General features: G+C 30.9%; 2 protein-coding genes across 3 annotated transcripts; one reads left to right on the forward strand and one right to left on the reverse strand.

Moving 5' to 3' along the window:
• The first annotated feature begins 99 nt into the window (after positions 1-99).
• LOC130450807 (V-type proton ATPase 21 kDa proteolipid subunit c''-like) lies at positions 100-2976 on the forward strand. Of its 2 annotated transcripts, XM_056789445.1 has the most exons (6): positions 100-303; positions 378-426; positions 896-979; positions 1045-1192; positions 1463-1714; positions 2459-2976. In XM_056789445.1, the coding sequence occupies exons 1-6, from the start codon at positions 243-245 to the stop codon at positions 2480-2482; spliced, it is 618 nt and encodes a 205-aa protein (XP_056645423.1). In that variant the 5' UTR covers positions 100-242; the 3' UTR covers positions 2483-2976. The 2 variants fall into 2 exon arrangements, with proteins under 2 accessions (XP_056645423.1, XP_056645422.1); XM_056789444.1 differs by lacking the exon at positions 2459-2976 and having other exon boundaries at positions 129-303; positions 1463-2401.
• A 2613-nt stretch (positions 2977-5589) lies between these two features.
• LOC130451869 (host cell factor 1-like) lies at positions 5590-11837 on the reverse strand. Its single transcript, XM_056791227.1, has 6 exons — positions 11619-11837; positions 11189-11564; positions 9569-9717; positions 8580-9227; positions 8398-8523; positions 5590-6514 (listed from the first exon to the last, which is right to left on the reverse strand). Exons 1-6 carry the CDS (start codon positions 11835-11837, stop codon positions 5969-5971), a joined length of 2064 nt encoding a protein of 687 aa, XP_056647205.1. The 3' UTR covers positions 5590-5968.
• Between the last annotated feature and the right edge of the window lie 7444 nt (positions 11838-19281).

The raw sequence follows: 19281 nt of genomic DNA on the forward strand, positions 1-19281 counted from the left end.
TAAATAGCAAACAAATATTAATGTTTCATTAAATTAGACAGCACCAGATTCAAAAATAACAGTTACGGATCTGTTAAATTAGCAGATCTTTGATCTGATAATCCCCTCCTAATAACATGACACATGACACATTCCTGACAGTGCTTCCACAACGTTTGACATTCGTACAATGTATTATTAGAATCCAAAATTTTTAAAATTGCTAATTTTTGTTTACGTATTGAAAGTTAAGATTTACGAAAATGCGATACGTTTTGAGTTACATTTTTAGCGTTCTAGTTACATCGGCATTAATAATTTTTGGTAAGTCGAATTACAGCATAATACAAATAGGTGTGTAAAAAAAGCATGTGACCTAACCAGAAGTTATGTTCCAGGGCTCTATTACTTACTTACTGGAAAAGGGGAGCAAATAAGTATAGCATGGTAAGTAATTTTATACATACATTAAATCTTAATTTTAAACGTCTCAACATATACAAAATATTTCAATAGATTGTTTGTTTAAATACCTACTTATCTTGTCACATGATGAGTAACTCCCAATCAAAAAGTCTGTGTAAAAGTGAATTAAGAATTTCTATTTTTGTATAGACCTGTATTTGAATCTATTAAATGCCATATTTCCAATTTCTGAAAATGTATGATTGAAATAAATTTAATTATATGTGACAATTTTCCCTTAATGTGCCCATTATCCTTAACCAACCAGATTTTTTAAAAAGAATCTATGATATATATTTTAAATTAATTCATTAAAATGTGCAGAAGTTATCAATAAATCACGCCTTTTCATAATTATAAATTACTTTATAATTTAATAAGACTTCAAAACTACCATAAGATTAACAGATTGGTTTACTAAATATGATTTATAAGCAGATTGTACATGTAGGTTCCTATTGAATGTATCTCCCCATATGTGGGCTTCTCTTGGAATTGGTTTGGCAGTATCTTTATCAGTTGTAGGAGCAGCAGCGTAAGTTTTTCAACCTAATAAATTGTATGGTAATTTTGACTTTTTAAATTTGAGTATAATTTTAGAGGAATTCACACCACTGGAGTCAGTATAGTGGGTGCTGGAGTAAAAGCACCTAGGATTAAAACCAAAAATTTAATTTCCATTATTTTTTGTGAAGCTGTAGCTATTTATGGCTTGATTATGGCTATTGTATTGTGTGGTAGTTGGAAGGTACAATATTGTTTTATTTTGTTGCATTAATCTTCTCAACAATATATGAAAAAACTACATTACATTTTTTAGCCCAAATTATAAATGAGATATAGAACATTTATATTTTGATTTATTCTCTCAAATATCGATAAACATAAAATTTATCTATATTTTGTTCAATGATAATAAATGAACTAGAATAAGTCTGTTAACTAGTGTAATGTATGTTTGCTTGAATCCACAAACCTTTGAACTTATCTCATAACAATTTTAAATGCACAATTTTAGAACTTTGATGTTACTGAATTCTTCAGCAATGCACAAGTATTTTCCCAGAATCATTATGGATCCCATGTTATTTTTGGATCAGGTTTAACTGTTGGATTTGTAAATCTAGTCTGTGGATTTTGTGTGGGGCAAGTAGGATCTGGAGCAGCCATTTCAGATGCAGCCAATTCGTCATTATTTGTTAAAATCCTGATTATTGAAATTTTTGGAAGTGCTATTGGGTTGTTCGGCCTAATTGTTGGGGTGTATTTGGTAAGCACAGACTTTTTTAATATTATATTTTTCACCAAATCTTAATGTTATAACTTTGATTTTTCTTATTGGTAAAACTAAATGAATTTGTATATTCATCTTCATTGTTCTGGGATATACAAATTACAACATAGATTATCATACCTGCCTCCGACATTTGCTGGTCAAAATTCAGTTCAAAGCAATCATGTTTTTTTATTTTTGATAGGATTGTACTTTTACTAGGTCAAATTGATAATCAACTCATTTTATTTTGTTTGATATGTGTCTTATACTGTGTCACATCTATTTTCTAAAAATCTGAAAAGTTTGTAATGTTCATACTGAACACACCCTTTATATTACCACTACACGATCACTTGGTTTTCGAAACGCGCATTAGACAGTGTAATTGTGATTGTTGGTGAGTGGAAATGTAAACAGTGTATTCAGTAGAAGTACCTTAAGAATTTTTCAATGTCAAAAGATAAACAATATATTTTCTTCAATTTTTGCACACATTAGAATAAGCTACAATGTTTGAAATATGAAAAAATTGTAAGTTTCTTGGACTCCTACAGTAGTCAACCAAAAACCAACTAGTTGAGAAGAATTTTAATATTGTTGTATTGAGCAATTTATATTTAATAGATTTAATGCAATTTTTCAAGTTGTAATTCAGTACTAAATTAAAATGATGTAAATAGCCATTGTATTTGTTTTTCAGCTGTAAATATTTGAAAATGAATTTCATTCTTTTTTCAGACTTCCAGAGGCTCAATGGTTTAGTTTTAAAAGAAACACATAATTTGTGAATATTGTGGTCCATCAACATATTTAAGTAATGGTATATTCCAACAAAAAGCGTGCTTAGAAGATGCAATCTGTAAAGCCCCCTGTTGTCATTGTAATATTTAAAAATATATATATGTATATACAGTTATCTCATTAGGTGAAACCTCCACCTTTATATTTCAGTTATCACATTCCTGTCAAGTTTTCTGTTAATGTGTTTAATCATTTTAATTTTTGATCAAAGTGAAAAAAATGTTATTCCAATGTGGTAGTATTATTAAAAAAAGGATCAAACTATAAAATTATTTCTTTGGTGTTGAATACTGCAAAAAATAGGTGAAATCTTTCAACTCTATTGAATATATTTACAGAATCCTCCATGCACAATGTATAAAATTATTGGTGAGTTGGTGGATTTTTATGTCCATTTGTAAAATAGTACCTAATACAGTAGAATCAATAAAATTTATCTAGTTGATTATTAGAAATACTTTTGTTTTCTTCTCATTTCTCCTAGAGTGCTACATGGCTCACACAAATAGAAATACATAATCACATATCGTCGTTGAAGATCTAACACGAAGGTCAAAAATGACAACTTTCAGGAGAGCAAAAAAAACTGTGTTTATACAGTGCTTTTCAGATAAAAGTATCCACCTTTAATAACTTTTGTAATACTGGTATTTAGAAAAAATCCAAAAACACGTCAATTTATGTTGGAAGGGGCAAGCATTATGGCTTATTTAAACTTACTGGAAAAGCCACCCCCTCACCCCTAGCAGCATCCCCTTTATTTTTTTAAATTACTTTTCATATTTTTTATGTAAAATTTGGATACTCCTCTTTGAGCTGATTTCAATAATGTATAATACTTGTAGGTTTAAGTGGTTAGTTTATGAGATAAACAATTTTTCTTTTAAGAGCACAAATTTTACTTATTATTTACTTTCACCTTATTTGCCTGTACTAAAATGGGTTGTACAACAGTTCAAACTCTTTAATCTTTTTAACTGTGCTATTTATTATGAAGTTACAATAAGTGTTCAAAATGACTACCATTCACTTCCATACAATGGTATAATCTATTTTGAAATGCCTCTCTGACATTGCTTAATACGGGTGGATTTAATTGTCGACATTCATTTTCTATCCTCTCTCGTAAATCATCCAGAGATTCTGGTTGGGTAGCATAAACTTTTGTTTTTAAATACCCCCATAAAAAGAAGTCTAGGGGTGTTAAATCCGGTGACCTAGGTGGCCACTCCATCATCTGCCTCCTTCTACCTATCCAACGAGCGGGGAATGTTTCATTTAAAAATTGTCGGACAGGCATAGTATAGTGTGGGGGAGCTCCGTCTTGTTGAAATACCAGTAAATCTTCGGAAATGTTATCATCATTTTCTATTATTGTTGTAATACGTGGGTCAACCCCTTCCCTGAGTAACTCAAGATATGATTCACCATTTAAATTTCCGTTGATGAAGAAAGGTCCGACAATGTGGTCACCTAGGATACCACACCAAACGTTTAAATTTTGGGGATGTTGTGTATGGAATTCACGCATAATATTTGGATCACTTTCAGCCCAATATCTACAATTATGCCTACTTACTAAGCCATTTAATGACCATGAGCATTCATCAGAAAAGCAAATATTGTTTAACAATTGTGGATTGTTATTGATAATTTGCTTCATTGATTCGCAAAACTCTAGACGACGATCAAAATCATCTTCATTCAACTCGTGCACCAACTTAACTTTGTATGGGTGGTACTTGAATTTATATAGAACTCGGAAAACTGTAGAAGATGAAACACCGATCGCTCTACTTATTGTTGACAACGATTGGGGTTGTTGAGCCTCTAAGCTGACTTGCCCTAAAATTGCCACTTGGATTGCTTCGTTATTTACGAGTCCCTCTCGCTTATGCACTTTATTGCAAACAGACCCTGTTGTGGTAAATTTCTCCATCAGTTGAATTACATACTTATGAGTTGCATGTCTTCCGTCATGTAATTCGTTAAATATTCTAGCAGCAGCTCTTACACAATTATTATTTTGGTAGTATAAACCTACACTTTCAATTCTTTCTTGCAAAGAGTAAACCATCTCAGAGAAACAAAATAAATAATGTATCAAATTACACTATCAATAGTGACTACAAATTCTAGTTGACAATGTCAAACTTTAATAAAAAGTAGAGTTTTTTGTTGTTTGGATTTTTTAAGTAGAATAAATAGCACAGTTAAAAAGATTAAAGAGTTTGAACTGTTGTACAACCTATTTTAGTACAGGCAAATAAGGTGAAAGTAAATAATAAGTAAAATTTGTGCTCTTAAAAGAAAAATTGTTTATCTCATAAACTAACCACTTTAACCTACAAGTATTATACATTATTGAAATCAGCTCAAAGAGGAGTATCCAAATTTTACATAAAAAATATGAAAAGTAATTTAAAAAAATAAAGGGGATGCTGCTAGGGGTGAGGGGGTGGCTTTTCCAGTAAGTTTAAATAAGCCATAATGCTTGCCCCTTCCAACATAAATTGACGTGTTTTTGGATTTTTTCTAAATACCAGTATTACAAAAGTTATTAAAGGTGGATACTTTTATCTGAAAAGCACTGTATATCGCGATCATAATACATACATATTTTTTTTTAATTCATGAACATAGATCGATTTCAAGATTTTTGTATGAGTTATCTAGAGATGCATCTTTCTATTTCCTATTGAATGGCATGCGAAAATCTAAAAGGCATTTTTTGAATTTACACTGTGGTGACGAAGTCAGTATTTTTTCGAGGGCAAAAACAAAAGAAATACTATATATATAATATATGTATATATATATATATATATATATATATATATATATATATATATATATATATATATATATACATATGTACAAGAGTGTATTAGGTTACCTGTTCACAAAACATTTTTTTTTAAGTAAATTATAAAATTCTTTGCAAATTTCATTTCTAATATTGATCTATAGTTGGTTCGTTTGTATGCTAGGGTAGTTAAATAAAAGTCTCTATTAATCTTCAATTATCAATCTTTAATTTCCAAAAATCACAGAAATTGATACTCTTTTCTAAATTCAACCAAACAGGAGGTACTGCACCCCAGACATAATTTGTTTTTGGACTTATATAAAATATATATGTCTATAGGAGTTTTAATGACTATAAGTATTTTTGCTATTAAGCAAATGAGATTATCCTTAATAGGTTTGACTAGTGGATTTTACTATATTCTAGTTTTACTTATATTATAAATTGTCATGATAAATATTCCTTGAAAATAAATGACAATTTCTGGAAATTATGTCGGCAGAACCTTAACTCTGAACAAACTTTTGTAATATAACAAAAATGGAAACAATATATCATAAATATGAAACGATACACAGAATTAAAAGATTTTGAACAAGGGAAAATGTACACATGATCATGTTATTTTTCTGAATTTATCACTTTTTCTTTGTTTTAACTTTTTTAATTGATTTTACATTAGGCGTTGAACTGTCAAGTACCGCTTTACTCTTAGGCATAGGACGTTTCCCAATTAAGGAAGAAACTTTTATCTTTATTTTTGATTTTGCTGAGGAAAGTTTTAGTTTCGATAATATACCTTTATCTTTTATAGAATTCGATTTTTTCCTCTGTTTTTTTCTTATAGCCTCATTGCGCGCTACCATCATAATAAACTTATAGTTTGGATGTGGTGCAAACAGATATTCAGGTTCTGATGTATCTGATTCGGCTTTATATGTTGATGACGCTCGTGATGATTTTGGTATATATGCTCGTGATGATTCTGGTCTATATGCTTGTGATGATTCTGGTATATATGCTCGTGATGATTCGAGTGTAGATGCTCGTGATGATTCGGGTGTAGATGCTCGTGTTGATTCGGGTGTAGATACTCGTGATGATTCTGGTGTAGATCCTAGTGAAGATGCTGGTGACATCGTTGGAGAATAGGGCGGAGGCGATGGCAAGCTAACTTTTTCAATCTAAAGACAAAAATATTTATTTAATCAAATTTTCATACATTTCATTTTATCCATAAAAAAGTGATTAAACAATTTTAAAAAAATACAATCCCAGGATAATATCTATTTTATAAGAAGTTTGAATCAATGAAAGGGCCTATTTTGATAACGTATATTTCCTTTTGTATCAATTACAACTTCCAATCTCAGTTGTGATTTTATTTTTGTCCATAAGTTTTCTTAGAGATAGACCAATGTAAATTGTGAAGCAGATTTAATGCTTCAAGTAACTATCAATGACACCCTGTAAGTGTGGACTTCAATATTATTACCACCCCATATTAATACTAATCCACACCTATACCTTATGGACTAATCTGAGAACATTACATTGTACCACTGGTAGTCTTTCCAGTGCATATGATTTCTAGAAAACTGTAGTTATGCTCTTTGATGTGCTTGTGTAAATGGAGGTCCGGTTACAGGCCTTAAAATCGAACTTTTTACGAGGATATATTGAAAAATTCTTAGCCTACTATAGAACCAAACAAAATTTCAACGTCAAAATATCTTATTAATCAACATATTCTCCACTTAATTGTATCCATTTATTACAGCGAACCTGCAACCTTTAAAAAAAATGTTTCTTTTTGCTCTGCAAACCAGTTGAGAAAAGAGATGATAGTCGGACGAAGCCAAATCTGGTGAATAAGGGGGGTGTTCTAGTATTTCAAACCCCAAATCACGAATTTTTTGCATGGCAACATGAGATTTGTGTGCAGGGACGTTGTCCTGCAAAAACAAAACACCTTTGCATAGCTTTCCGCGTCTTTTCTCTTTAATTTTTTCCCGTAGAGTGGTCAGTAATGTCGAATAGTAATCTCCAGTTATTGTTCTACCCTTGACTAAAAAATAAAATCATGATGACTCCATGGCAATCCCAAAAAACTGAAGCAGAGTGTCGCTATTCCATCGATTGTTGCTTTGTTTCTGGATCGTAGAAATGTACCCAAGTCTCATCCATAGTAACAATTTGATTTAAGAAGTCGACATCGTTTTCAAATCGAGCACAGATCGAACGCGATGCTTCTACCGTTGCACGCTTTTGGTCAACATTCAAACATTTGGGGATCCACTTTGCAGTAATTTTTCTCATGTCCAAATTGACGTTAACTATATGCTGAACGCGTTCGTATGAAATATTCAGTGCTTCAGATATCCGTTTCAGCCCAATTCGACGGTCTGATAAACTGAATCGATATTTTCGGGGACTGACACAGAAATTGGCCTTCCCGATCGGTCATCATCTTCAATGGAAAATGTACCTCTTTAGGGGTTTGCAGTCCAATTTTTCACGGTCGCATACGAAGGACATTGATCAACAAGGATATTAAGCATATCTTCGTAAATCTGCTTACCTCTTAACACTTTTAAATACAGGTACTTGATGATGGCTTGATACTCCAATTTTCACAATTTTGGTGGACATCTTTTTTCTTTTAATTTACTCCGTAACTCTAGTTTTTTGACGACAAACTTTACAATGACACTTCTAATAAGTTATTGTTCGTTGCTATGGTAATGCGATATTTTATTGATAACTAGATATCAATACATCCTCGTACCATTACTTATTTCTTGTTAGAATCACAAAAAATCTTGAAGCAAAATAGATGGAAATATTCCTTTATTTCAGATAGAAGTATTTAGTCCAATAACAGATATTACATTAATTTTTCTGGAGGGTTTATAAAAACAATTTTGGTGTACTACTAATTCAATCAATTATCTAAGAATGCTTATAGGAGGACAATGTTAATACAAAAAATATTTCTCTTGTTCCCAGAAACATACAGTAATTATTTGAAGTGCTACCAAAATAATGGAAATAGAAATCGAATTACCTCAAGCATGTTACAATCAACAAATAAGGGATTCTTCCATGTAAATATGAAATTTGTAACCCATCTTAATCCAGTTGGTGCTGGAGGTTTATCTACGTCAACAAACCATAAATCTTGGAGACATTCCTAAACAAGAAACATATTGAAATGAGTGAAAAAGTTTGTTAAGTGGTTCTCCATACCTTTTGGTACATGTCTTGTCCTGACCAAATGTAGATCCTAGTTTCAATCCCAACTGCACAATGACCTGATCTAGCACACGGTAGATTAGCCTTTGGGTCAACTTGAATGACTAGACCTTCCCAATTCATTGTTTCCAAATTCAAACATATTAAATTATTTGTGCACTCTGATTCTTGATCGAAAGTACCAACTGAAACTCTACCTCCAAAAACAAACATTCTGTTTCTAATTACAGTAGATGTGTGGAAATATCTTGGAAGAGGAGCTATCCCAGATGTTTTTGGCTCCATCCAAGACATGGTTTCTGTATTTAGAACCCATAAGTCTCCTAATATTAAACTGTTCTTTCCGCCATAAATAACTAGGAATGAATGACCTTTTTGGTCAATGTAAGCCACCCCAGTATGAAATTCTCTAGGAGGAGGTGATGACCCTTTTGTCTGAGGGATAACCCATTCCAAAGGGCTATTGCGAATATTTAAAGTGTAAAGATCATTCAAGAATTTCGGAACATCAATATTAGCCAAACCACCGAATAAGTATACTTTTGATTTTACTAATGTAAAACTGTGTCCGAATCGTGGATAAGGAAGAGGCCCGGATTTTGGAGGCTTTGGTGCCAATTTTGTCCATTCCCATTTTTGTGCCTAGAATTACATATTAATAAAATAAAATAATAAAACCCATTTGGACTTATAGTAATCCTATTCTTTATACAATGGTATCATGCTATTTAATCAAATAATTCATATTAGGCTATGAGACGTATGGTAAAAAGAGCTTTCTAGATGTGCTTATAAATCAACCATTTTATATTAGTATCAATGAATTATGAGATATAATTAATGTTTCATGAAATATAAATTTGTGGTCTATTTTTAAGGGAGAACCAATATTTTTATATAAGTCTAAGTTTAACTAAAAAAGAATTATTCTATAGAATGCTATACATTAAAAATAGTTGACAAATCTATAACATATATTATACCTTCAATTCATACAGATCATTACTAAATTGATTATTTTCTAACAATCCTCCAAACACTAACAGCCTAGTTCCATCTACTACCAAACCATGTGCAGTACATTCTGGGGGTACATTCCCTGTAATCTTGGGACAAAGCCATATATTTTTTTCTAAAAAAAAGAGAAGAAATTATACAGGCTACAGGTGCGAGAATTTATTTTCGAATACATAGGAGGACAAAAGTATACAGACATCAGTGATAAGCTACATAATTGATTTCCAAACAGAAAAAAAATTGAAATTGAACTCTGAAAAACGTTAATTAACAATTTTATGACTTTTTTAAGCATGAATAAACCTATTTTCAATATGGTTTATTATTTTAATATAAAAGGATTAATATCAATTGGTGAAAAATGTGTTTACTAATGTACTGAATATTTGTAACAAATCGCCTATTTTTTGGTTTATGTAGATGACACATAATCGTGGCCTTATTCCAGAAAATACACAATAAGTAAATTAAGAATATTATGAAAAACTATGTACGTCAGCTTAAACTTTATGTAAAGCCCACAGTTATCTGCACTTAACAGTTTAAAACCAATTTATCACAAGTAAGTGGACACGAAACGTCAAAGATTAAAAATAATACTTGCTTCTTTTAAAAGCTGAACCTCTCTATTTTGATATCTAAAAGTAGATATCTTTCCGTTACTCTATGTTATGGTACACAATAATAACATGAGAAAAATGCCTTATCAAGTTTCTTTTATGGAAATATATGAATACATACACTTTAACCTGCTGGAGCAGTGCCGTCTGCTAACTCTTCTTAGTTATTAGAAATATCTTCGGTTTCATCTTATTACTCACCGCGTTAATGTTTTCTTTATCTTTGTTCGCAGTTCCGATTTCAAATCAGTTTAGGGATCGATCGCATGCGCACTGTCAAAATTGTAATTCGTGAGTCGAACGGCAAGTTTAAAAGTGCGCATGCGACCAAAGTTTATATTGTTCGTGCGTTATCAATTTATTAATCATAAAAATAAACATTGCATTCCCAGGTCAGACCGATTCCGGTCTTGAGTAATTTCAAACCAGATTCGGCGAATTTCGGATATTTGTTTTGTATCAGATACCACTGTGACAATGTATGTTAAAAATATCTATCAATAAATATCAGGGACGTACGATGTTACCAAAAGGAGATTATAATCTTTAATTTGACAAAAATAAAGATAGTATTGTCTACTTTTTCACTATTATTATAGGATATAAAATATAAATCAATTAGATGAGATTTAAAAAAAATTTAAAATATTCTTGGGTTTTTAAGGTTTAATAAAATTGTCAAGATTTTGTAAGTTTCAAATTAGTTGTTAAGGTTTAGACGTCTAGATGGCATCATTCTGGCAAAAAAGAAATTGTGAACAATATTATAGGTTTTCTCTGAAGTTTTTATGCAAGTGATGTTTATGTTGTCAACATAAATATTTTATTTAGATGTATTCGAATATATTTATGTTTGCCAAAGTGATTATAATTGATACAATGTTTTAAAAACAATAGTTACACAAAAATAATAATACAACACTAGCCTTATTTAATCTGAGGAATCCTGAAACTTTATCATATTACCTATGTAGTATACCATGAGATCGTTAAACAGGCGTTTATCGCCGCCACCGAAGACAAATATCAAGTCTTTAATCGCAATTGCTCGATGTCCATGTCTTGGAAAGGGTAGAAGTCCAGTAGGATTAGGTACGTATTTCCACAGTACCAAGTTATTCAAAGGATCACATTTTGATTTCATGTCCAAGTCCAATTTCTCATTTTCTTTTATTTCAATCTGTTCAAGTGGTACATTTTCAGCACCTTCTGTCAAATCATTTTTTGTTGGTGTTCGCCCATCTGTAGTCGCTGTACTCTTTGTAGTTGCTTTAACCCATTTAACACAATGTGATGCAGGAGGTTTAATAATTTCACAAAAACACAAATCTTGGAAACATTCCTAAACGAGAAACACATTGAATGTAATAGAATCTTGTTACTTTGATTTCCATACCCCATGAAACGTATCCTCTCCTGACCAAATATATATCTTATTTCCAATACCAATTGCACAATGACTTGATCTGGCACATGATAAACTAGCTTTTGGGTTAACTAGAATATCTACCTCATCCCAATTTATTCTTACCAAATTTGAACATTCCAAACTATTGGTACACATTGATTCTTGATTATTAGTACTAACTAGAACTCTATCTCCAAAAAAGTACATCCTATGCCCAACCACAGAAGATGAACGCAAACATCTTAAAAGGCGAATTATCCTGGATGTTTTCATCTCCATCTCAATCATCGTTGCTGTGTTTAGAACCCATAAGTGTTCCAATATTTTGTCTCTTCTGATACCTCCAGAAATAACTAAAAATGTCTGATTATAATTTGATCAATATGGACCACTCCAGTTTGATATTGTTTAGAAGGGGATGGTGGTCTAATTGTAAAAGGGTAATTCCATTCCAAAGTGTTATTGCAACTATCTAACTTATAAAAATCATTCAAAAATACAATATTACTTTTGGAGTTTCCATTGATATTGGCGACTCCAGTAAATAGATACACCTTTGAACCTATTAATTGAAAACTTTGTCCCATACTTGGACGAGGAAGAGGTTGAAATTCTGGTGGTTTTGGTGTCAACTTTCTCCATTCCCATTTAGAGACCTAGAATCAAAAAATTCTTTTCAATAAAAATGTCTTTTGCATATCAATGGCAAATCAAGGAGATCTATGAAAATATCACAGCATTTTACTATTTCTACATCAAGTGATAAAATCTCTACCTAATTGAAGCTTGTTCAAAGTCCTTATTTGTAAGTAGTGTTAATTACTTTACACATTCGCTTATCAAACCTTCTTAATACCTGTAGATGGAAAATTCACAAATGTACTGAATTACAATAACTTTGTAGTGGATCAAAAAATGGAAAATCGAAATAAATTATACAAGTGGCAAAATATCACATTCATAGTATGAAAAGATAAATGCCCACCACTAATGTGTATACCAGACAAATACCAGAAACATGAAGTGTCCAATATATTGTTCATAAAGTTAGGTCACATGAAGATAACATATAGAATAACAAAAGAGAGTCAACAGATTTTTATTTTCTTATTCATGTTGTAGGTGATCTATTTATCTATATAATTATGCAAGTTATCAATGTCAAATCATATTTTGATAAGTCAAGAAGTCAAATTTTTTACCTGTTTTAAAAACTGATTTTTAACCAGAGACTCCCAGAAGATTTATCAAAAAAGTAAATATATATTTATATAAATAAATGTGTGAGCATAGTAAGTAAAAATTTACCTGCAACTCATTCAAATCGTTACAATATTGATTATTTGCTGGGATTCCTCCAAAAACTAAGAGCCCATGTCCATCTACTACCAAACCACGTGAAGCACATTTTGGATATACATTCCGTTTTCTCTCAGGACAATATCGTGTATTTTTTTCTAAAAAATAACGTTTAACTACTCTGTACTATTTAATAAAATACATAATTAAATGTTTATCCATTTTATACTTATTACGATGGTTGCTACTTAAGTTTTGAGATAAACAAATAAAAACAAATATTTATAATTGGATATGACTTTATTGTTTTTCAAAATATTCCCCATTAATATCAAAACACTTTTGCAAGCGTTTGAACCATTGTCAAATCATTTTTCCATTCGATTAAGCTACTTCCAATTCTAAAGCTTCAACCGCTTCTTCAGATGTATAAAAACGGTGACCACGCAATTTATTTTTAACCTGCGGAAATAAGAAATGCGTTTCGTGCGCGAACAAATTTTATTATATTTAGCTTGTGTTGAAAGACTAATACTGTCGATTGTTGTTTAATTTCGGTTTCATATGCATAGATCCATGATTTGTTGCCTGTGAGTATCTTATACACGTCGTTTGAAGCGCCGTGATGAATTTTTTCAGCATTTATTTGCACCAATCGACGCTATCTTTTTTTAGCGATTGTCAAATTATGCGGAGTGGAACTAATGCCCAAGTATGCCTCAATCTCACGTTATGTCACATGAGAATTTTGCAATATCAGTTTAAGAACAGCGCGGATGTTTTCCGGTACGACAGTAGATTTTGGACGACCCTCACGTAATTTATCCTTTAGCAAAGTGCAACTACGATTGATTTCGTGAAACCACGCCGAAAGTCATAGAAAATATTCGCGATTTAATTCCATTTTTTTTCCAAGATGAATGTTTTAAGTATCTTAAACAATTCAAGTAGCACTCATATGACAACACGTTCTGAGTACATTAACCATTAAAAATTTCAAACTTTATAACGACAATGTCAGATTTCAAATCAGTGTTGCCATATCTCAAAACTTAGGTAGCAATTCTCGTATCATCATCAAATTTTGAAATCCCACTTTCAATGTAAGCATGTCATCAATTATGATAATACTTAAAACTTTTTTTTAAACAAATTACCTGAAAAAATTTTATTATTGTTCATTATCACTACACTACATAAAGTGATTAGAACTATCAAGTTGTTTATAAAGTTTTTTTGTAATGTTTTAAATAACATAGTAACACAAAAATCAATAAAAACCCCATTTTATAGTTACTTCCCTAAGACCTGAAACTTTATTACATTACCTGTATTATAAATATCGAGTAATCTTTTATTTTCACCTATTTCATTTGATTTTAGTGTCATATTCTCAGAAAATTCTATTGATGTGCTTTTTGTTGTTGTGGACTCATCTGTAGTTGCTACACCAAGAGTTATTTCTCTATATTTTGTTATATGACGCAACGCAGGTTTTTCTACTTCAAGGCACCACAAATCTTGGTAGTATTTCTAAACAAAAAGCAGATATAAAATGTAAGAGAGTGACAAATTTTGTTACAAGCTTGTTACTTGGATCATCATACCTCACGAAACATATCCTCTCCTGACCAAATATATATCTTATTTCCAATACTGACTGCACAATGACCTGATCTGATACATGGTGAATTAGCTTCTGGATCAACTTGAATATATACTTCATCCCAATTCAATGTCACCAAATTCAAACATTCCAAGCTGTTTGTACACTTTGATTTTTTATTATTAGTGTTAAATGGAACTCTACCTCCAAAAACAAACATCCTGTCGCCAATTACAGTAGATGTATGCAAATATCTTAAAGGACGAGTTATCCCGGACGTTCGTAGCTCCATCCAAGTCATTGTTGATGTGTATAGAACCCATAAGTCGTGTAATATTATATTTTCCTTGATACCACCGTAAATAACTAAAAATTTATCATTTATTGAATGATCAAAATAGCTCTCTCCAGTATGAGATTCTCTAGGTGGAGGCGAAGGCCCAATTGTTGAAGGGTAATTCCATTCTAGATGGTTACTGTGAACATCTAAAGTATAAAGATCATTTGAGCATATTGGATTACTTTTGGAGTTATTACTAATATAGACTAAGCCCCCAAATAGATAAACCTTTGAACCTATTAGTGTAAAACTATGCCCCAATCGTGGATAAGGAGGAGGTTTAAATTTTGGTAGCTTTGGCTTCAACTTTTTCCATTCCCATTTGTAGATCTAAAATAAAAAAATATGAACTATTTACTTATCAAAAAATTAAGTAGGTTCGTGGGTCATTCCTTCATAATTTTGACCACAGAAACCTTTTCAAATATAAATATATATAAGACTATATATAAAACTAAAAGTTTGTCTTAGACTTATAAATTACCTGTAACTCATACAGGTTGTTATAGGCTTCTAGATCATCCATAATTCCTGTAAATACTAACAGCCTACTTCCATCTACTACAAAAGTATGTTGTTCAGCCAGTCCAGGGGGTATATCCCCTTTTGTGTTGATAACAATCCATGTGTTTGTTACTAAAATAAAAAAAATAATATACTATTAATATATATGGATATTCCCAACTTAGATACATGCCCTCAAAGTACAAAAGTGTTCCAAGATGTTAATGGTTAACTATATATTTAATTTTTGAATAGAAAATCTTCACAGAATATAGTTACATTTTTCATGCCATAAATAATGTAAGTAAACAGTGTAAGGTATTTCTATAACTTTCTGTCAACAAAAACTTTTGAATTAATTTGTCTCTCCTGATTTTAGTTATTGCCTTACTACAAACCAATATTATCAAGGATTTTTATTTCTTACACATTTGCCTTCAACAGAAATTTACTCATTTTTCTGTACTGTGATACCACCATCAACAAATGTCATTTTGTAGCCTACCTTCTGAATAGTTGATATTGACTCTATATTTTCTCTGAACCATTTTTAGTAGTTTTAATATGTAACTCCTGAATAAGCATACCAAGAAGTAGATTCACCTCCACTAACATTTTTAAGTCAAACCAGAAAGTTACATCTTCCAATGGCATTGTTTATGGACTTTTTATTTGTGTTGTACTTGTTAGATGAAAAGGGAGCACTAGGATGTTTCATTTCTAATATATATTCCATTTGGAGAATTTTATGCCACAAACTTTTTCATGATGGGTTTCTCGAAAGTATTTCTTAATTATTTTTGAAGTAATGAATGCTTCTGGTACTTCATTCTTCATCGTTTCCTTGTTAACATTGAATTGAGAACATTTTGTAATTCTCTCAGATTGCATCATATCAAATGTGTTAAATTTTTTATTGGTACTCAATAAATTTGGAGGTTTGGGACACTTTTTTTTCGGCAAAAACAAATTCTAATTTCTCCAGCAAAACTTTAGCAATTTTTATATTCTAGGTTCTCCAGTTGGCTAAATTATCGACCTTGGAATTTCATTTCATATTTATTGCCTAATTTCACCCAGATGAAATAAATTTTAAATTTAATTTCTTTTGCTTTACTGAACGTTTCATTTAACCTTCCCTAGTTCCGTTTTACATTCCATGAATACAGCGCCAATAACTATCCGTAAAATTTAGAAATGCTTTGGCAGTATATATTTTTGGTTATTGTTCATGAGTTAGAAAAAAATACTGTGTTTTTGTATAAAATTAAATAACAGGGTTTGTCTGTGACATCGACCATCAACTTATTAATGTCAAAAAGTTCAATAACAAATAAAATGATTGTAGAAAGGTTTGCCAACATATATATTAACATTGCAAACAATTTTTTCCCATCAATCACATCTAATGAGATACAATAAGTATATCACACACATTCATTTGTATATTATACCACTTTGCCCTATTTATTTTTGATAATGTAATTGATGATTTTAAATAAAATAGAAATAATAATACAACCGTGTTTACTCTCAAGAGACCGGAAAATTCATCATATTACCTGTGTTATAAATACTGAGATCATTTAACGTCCCATTTTTGTTGCTTCCAAAGACTAACATAAAGTCTTCAATTGCTACTGCACGACATCGAAATCTTGGTCGGGGCAGAGGTCCATTTGAATTTGTTACCAATGACCACTGTAAAACACAGAAGTGACATTTTTTCCTTTCTTTTACTTTAGTCTACTATAGTATTATACTCACAACAGCTTCTGTGGAAGCACAATTTGCTGTTCTTGTGGAATAGTTATCAATACTATCACAATAAAATTTTAATTGTATCCTAAAAATATGGAACTCAAAATTTTTGTCAATTTTTTCAATAAGGACAATAGTTACTTACTTAGATTCCTTGGGGGGTTTATTTGTTTTCAATCTATCGTTTTTCTTCAGTTTCGGCATACTAGAATATGTATTATCTGTAATTGGTGCCTCTAGCCAAGTTAACGATGTAATAAAAAGTTTTTTTCATCAATGATAATACACCCAAATGTTCATAAAGTATAGAATTAGATTCCTATAAGATAGAATTAGATTCCTATGAGAATATATATACCACTACGTATTGTTGGAGTTATTTCAAACTTATCAGAATTTCATTAGTTGCTTACTGAATACAATTTTCACAATATTACATTCACAACTACACTTGAAAAATAAATGTTACACTAGACAATATTCCTTTTAAACCAAAGTTGTTATACCATAAGTCAAAAATGTGAGCCTAATCATTACTAACTTACGTATTATGGCGCCTTCAATCTAACTGAAAGATCTAGAAAGAAATTTTCGTTAAAAATAATAATTTCCAAATTATATAATCCAAATCAATAGGCTATTCCAATAGAATTAGTGTTTAACTCACCGTTTAACACCGTCAAATTCACAATTAGACAATAAAGCTTCAAATTTGGTACAGACGCCTTGTTACTTTTTTTTTTCCATAAACCATTTGATTTGAATTCAAAATCAACAACCAACTATCCCCACACGGAACATTATTCAGTGACAGTTGACAGTCGACTTCTTAGAAAATAAAAAAGTAGAATTTCAATCAAATACAAAATGGTGATCTACAATGATAGAATTGTGTTTAAGAATAACATCTACTATGAATAGAAATAAATATCTGGTAAGGATACCTGTTAATATGCTAAGTGTATTTCTAATTAAGACCATTAATTATATATCTTGTGTTCACAAGTTCTCAGAAATATCTTCGTTTGTTAAACCTTTTAGATGTCTACACTGTTTGGATCCTCGTAATTTAATGTTCTCTTTCTTTTCTCTTACCTTTCTAATAGTTTAGATAAAAAGTAAATGAAAAGTTAGGTTAAGTAATGAAAGGAAACATGCACAAAGCTTTTTTAGATTTAAGTGAAGGGAAAGATACAACATGGCAACGGTGCATCTTGTATGTTGTATCGTCGTCGTCTTCACAATGTGAGGCTTATAATACTGCGCATCTACAATTCTTTTTTATTTATTAAACTGCTTATATAAAGATATCGGAAAAATCCAAACCCTAATTTGTATTTTACCGGATTTGTTCATTTGAAATTCTTTAGTAGAAACAAGGGATTACTCCTGACGTGGTGACCACATCAAATACTTTCGTAATTCTCTTTCATTTTACTTTTTATAAGACAAAATGTCACCCTTCAAATGTTAGTCACGACTTTGTTGAAAGTTACTCATACAAGTACCCTCAACCAAAGTTATACTTTGATAACTTACTAAATGAATAATATAAATTTACGATCAATGCGATCCCCTTATTTTGTATAGCCATTCTATATTCTGATCTAATTCATCATTCACACAATCTAAGAGTTTAGTTGTCACATATGTCAATTATCATGAAAATAAAAAAAAATCGATTTTAGATAATAGTTTGATTTGTTTGAATAGATCAAATTATATAATTTGCAAATTATTGAGACTTTCTTAATAAGTCGTTAATTTAAAATTCAATGTATCTCATTGTAAACATTATAATCTGTTGGGTGGGTGGCTTACAAAATCACTTTAACAATTTTGGCATAATATTGTCTTATACCACTAACGTATTAATCAAGAAACAGGTGTCCTAGACAAACTATTATAATAATATATTGTTCCACTTCTGTTTGGGTTTGGTCATTAACTTAGATGCTGAAAGTGAATTTTCTTCGACATTGAGGCCGTGTGTAGCGTTTTATATCTTGTACAAAAATATTTTGCCAGGTTATTTTTCTTTATGTATTCCATTCTTCCCTAGTACGGTACACTTCTGGAAATGTTTTACTATGGTAGCTGATTTATCTGGTTAAGCTTAAGATAAGGTGAATAATATATCA

Source organism: Diorhabda sublineata, chromosome X (assembly GCF_026230105.1).
Source record: "Diorhabda sublineata isolate icDioSubl1.1 chromosome X, icDioSubl1.1, whole genome shotgun sequence".
NCBI lineage: Eukaryota > Metazoa > Arthropoda > Insecta > Coleoptera > Chrysomelidae > Diorhabda > Diorhabda sublineata.

What these genes read in the sequence shown, in the direction of transcription:
- LOC130451869 (XM_056791227.1), bottom strand. Translation starts at nt 11,837, where the DNA reads ATGTACTTTTTTGGAGATAGAGTTCTAGTTAGTACTAATAATCAAGAA. An exon ending in TCTCATGGTATACTACATAG is followed by an intron (nt 9,718 to 11,188) that starts GTAATATGATAA and finishes TCTTTTTTTTAG; the next exon opens with AAAAAAATATATGGCTTTGT. An exon ending in GACAAGACATGTACCAAAAG is followed by an intron (nt 8,524 to 8,579) that starts GTATGGAGAACC and finishes TTTCTTGTTTAG; the next exon opens with GAATGTCTCCAAGATTTATG.
- LOC130450807 (XM_056789444.1), top strand. Translation starts at nt 243, where the DNA reads ATGCGATACGTTTTGAGTTACATTTTTAGCGTTCTAGTTACATCGGCA. An exon ending in ATCGGCATTAATAATTTTTG is followed by an intron (nt 304 to 377) that starts GTAAGTCGAATT and finishes GTTATGTTCCAG; the next exon opens with GGCTCTATTACTTACTTACT. An exon ending in TCAGTTGTAGGAGCAGCAGC is followed by an intron (nt 980 to 1,044) that starts GTAAGTTTTTCA and finishes GTATAATTTTAG; the next exon opens with AGGAATTCACACCACTGGAG.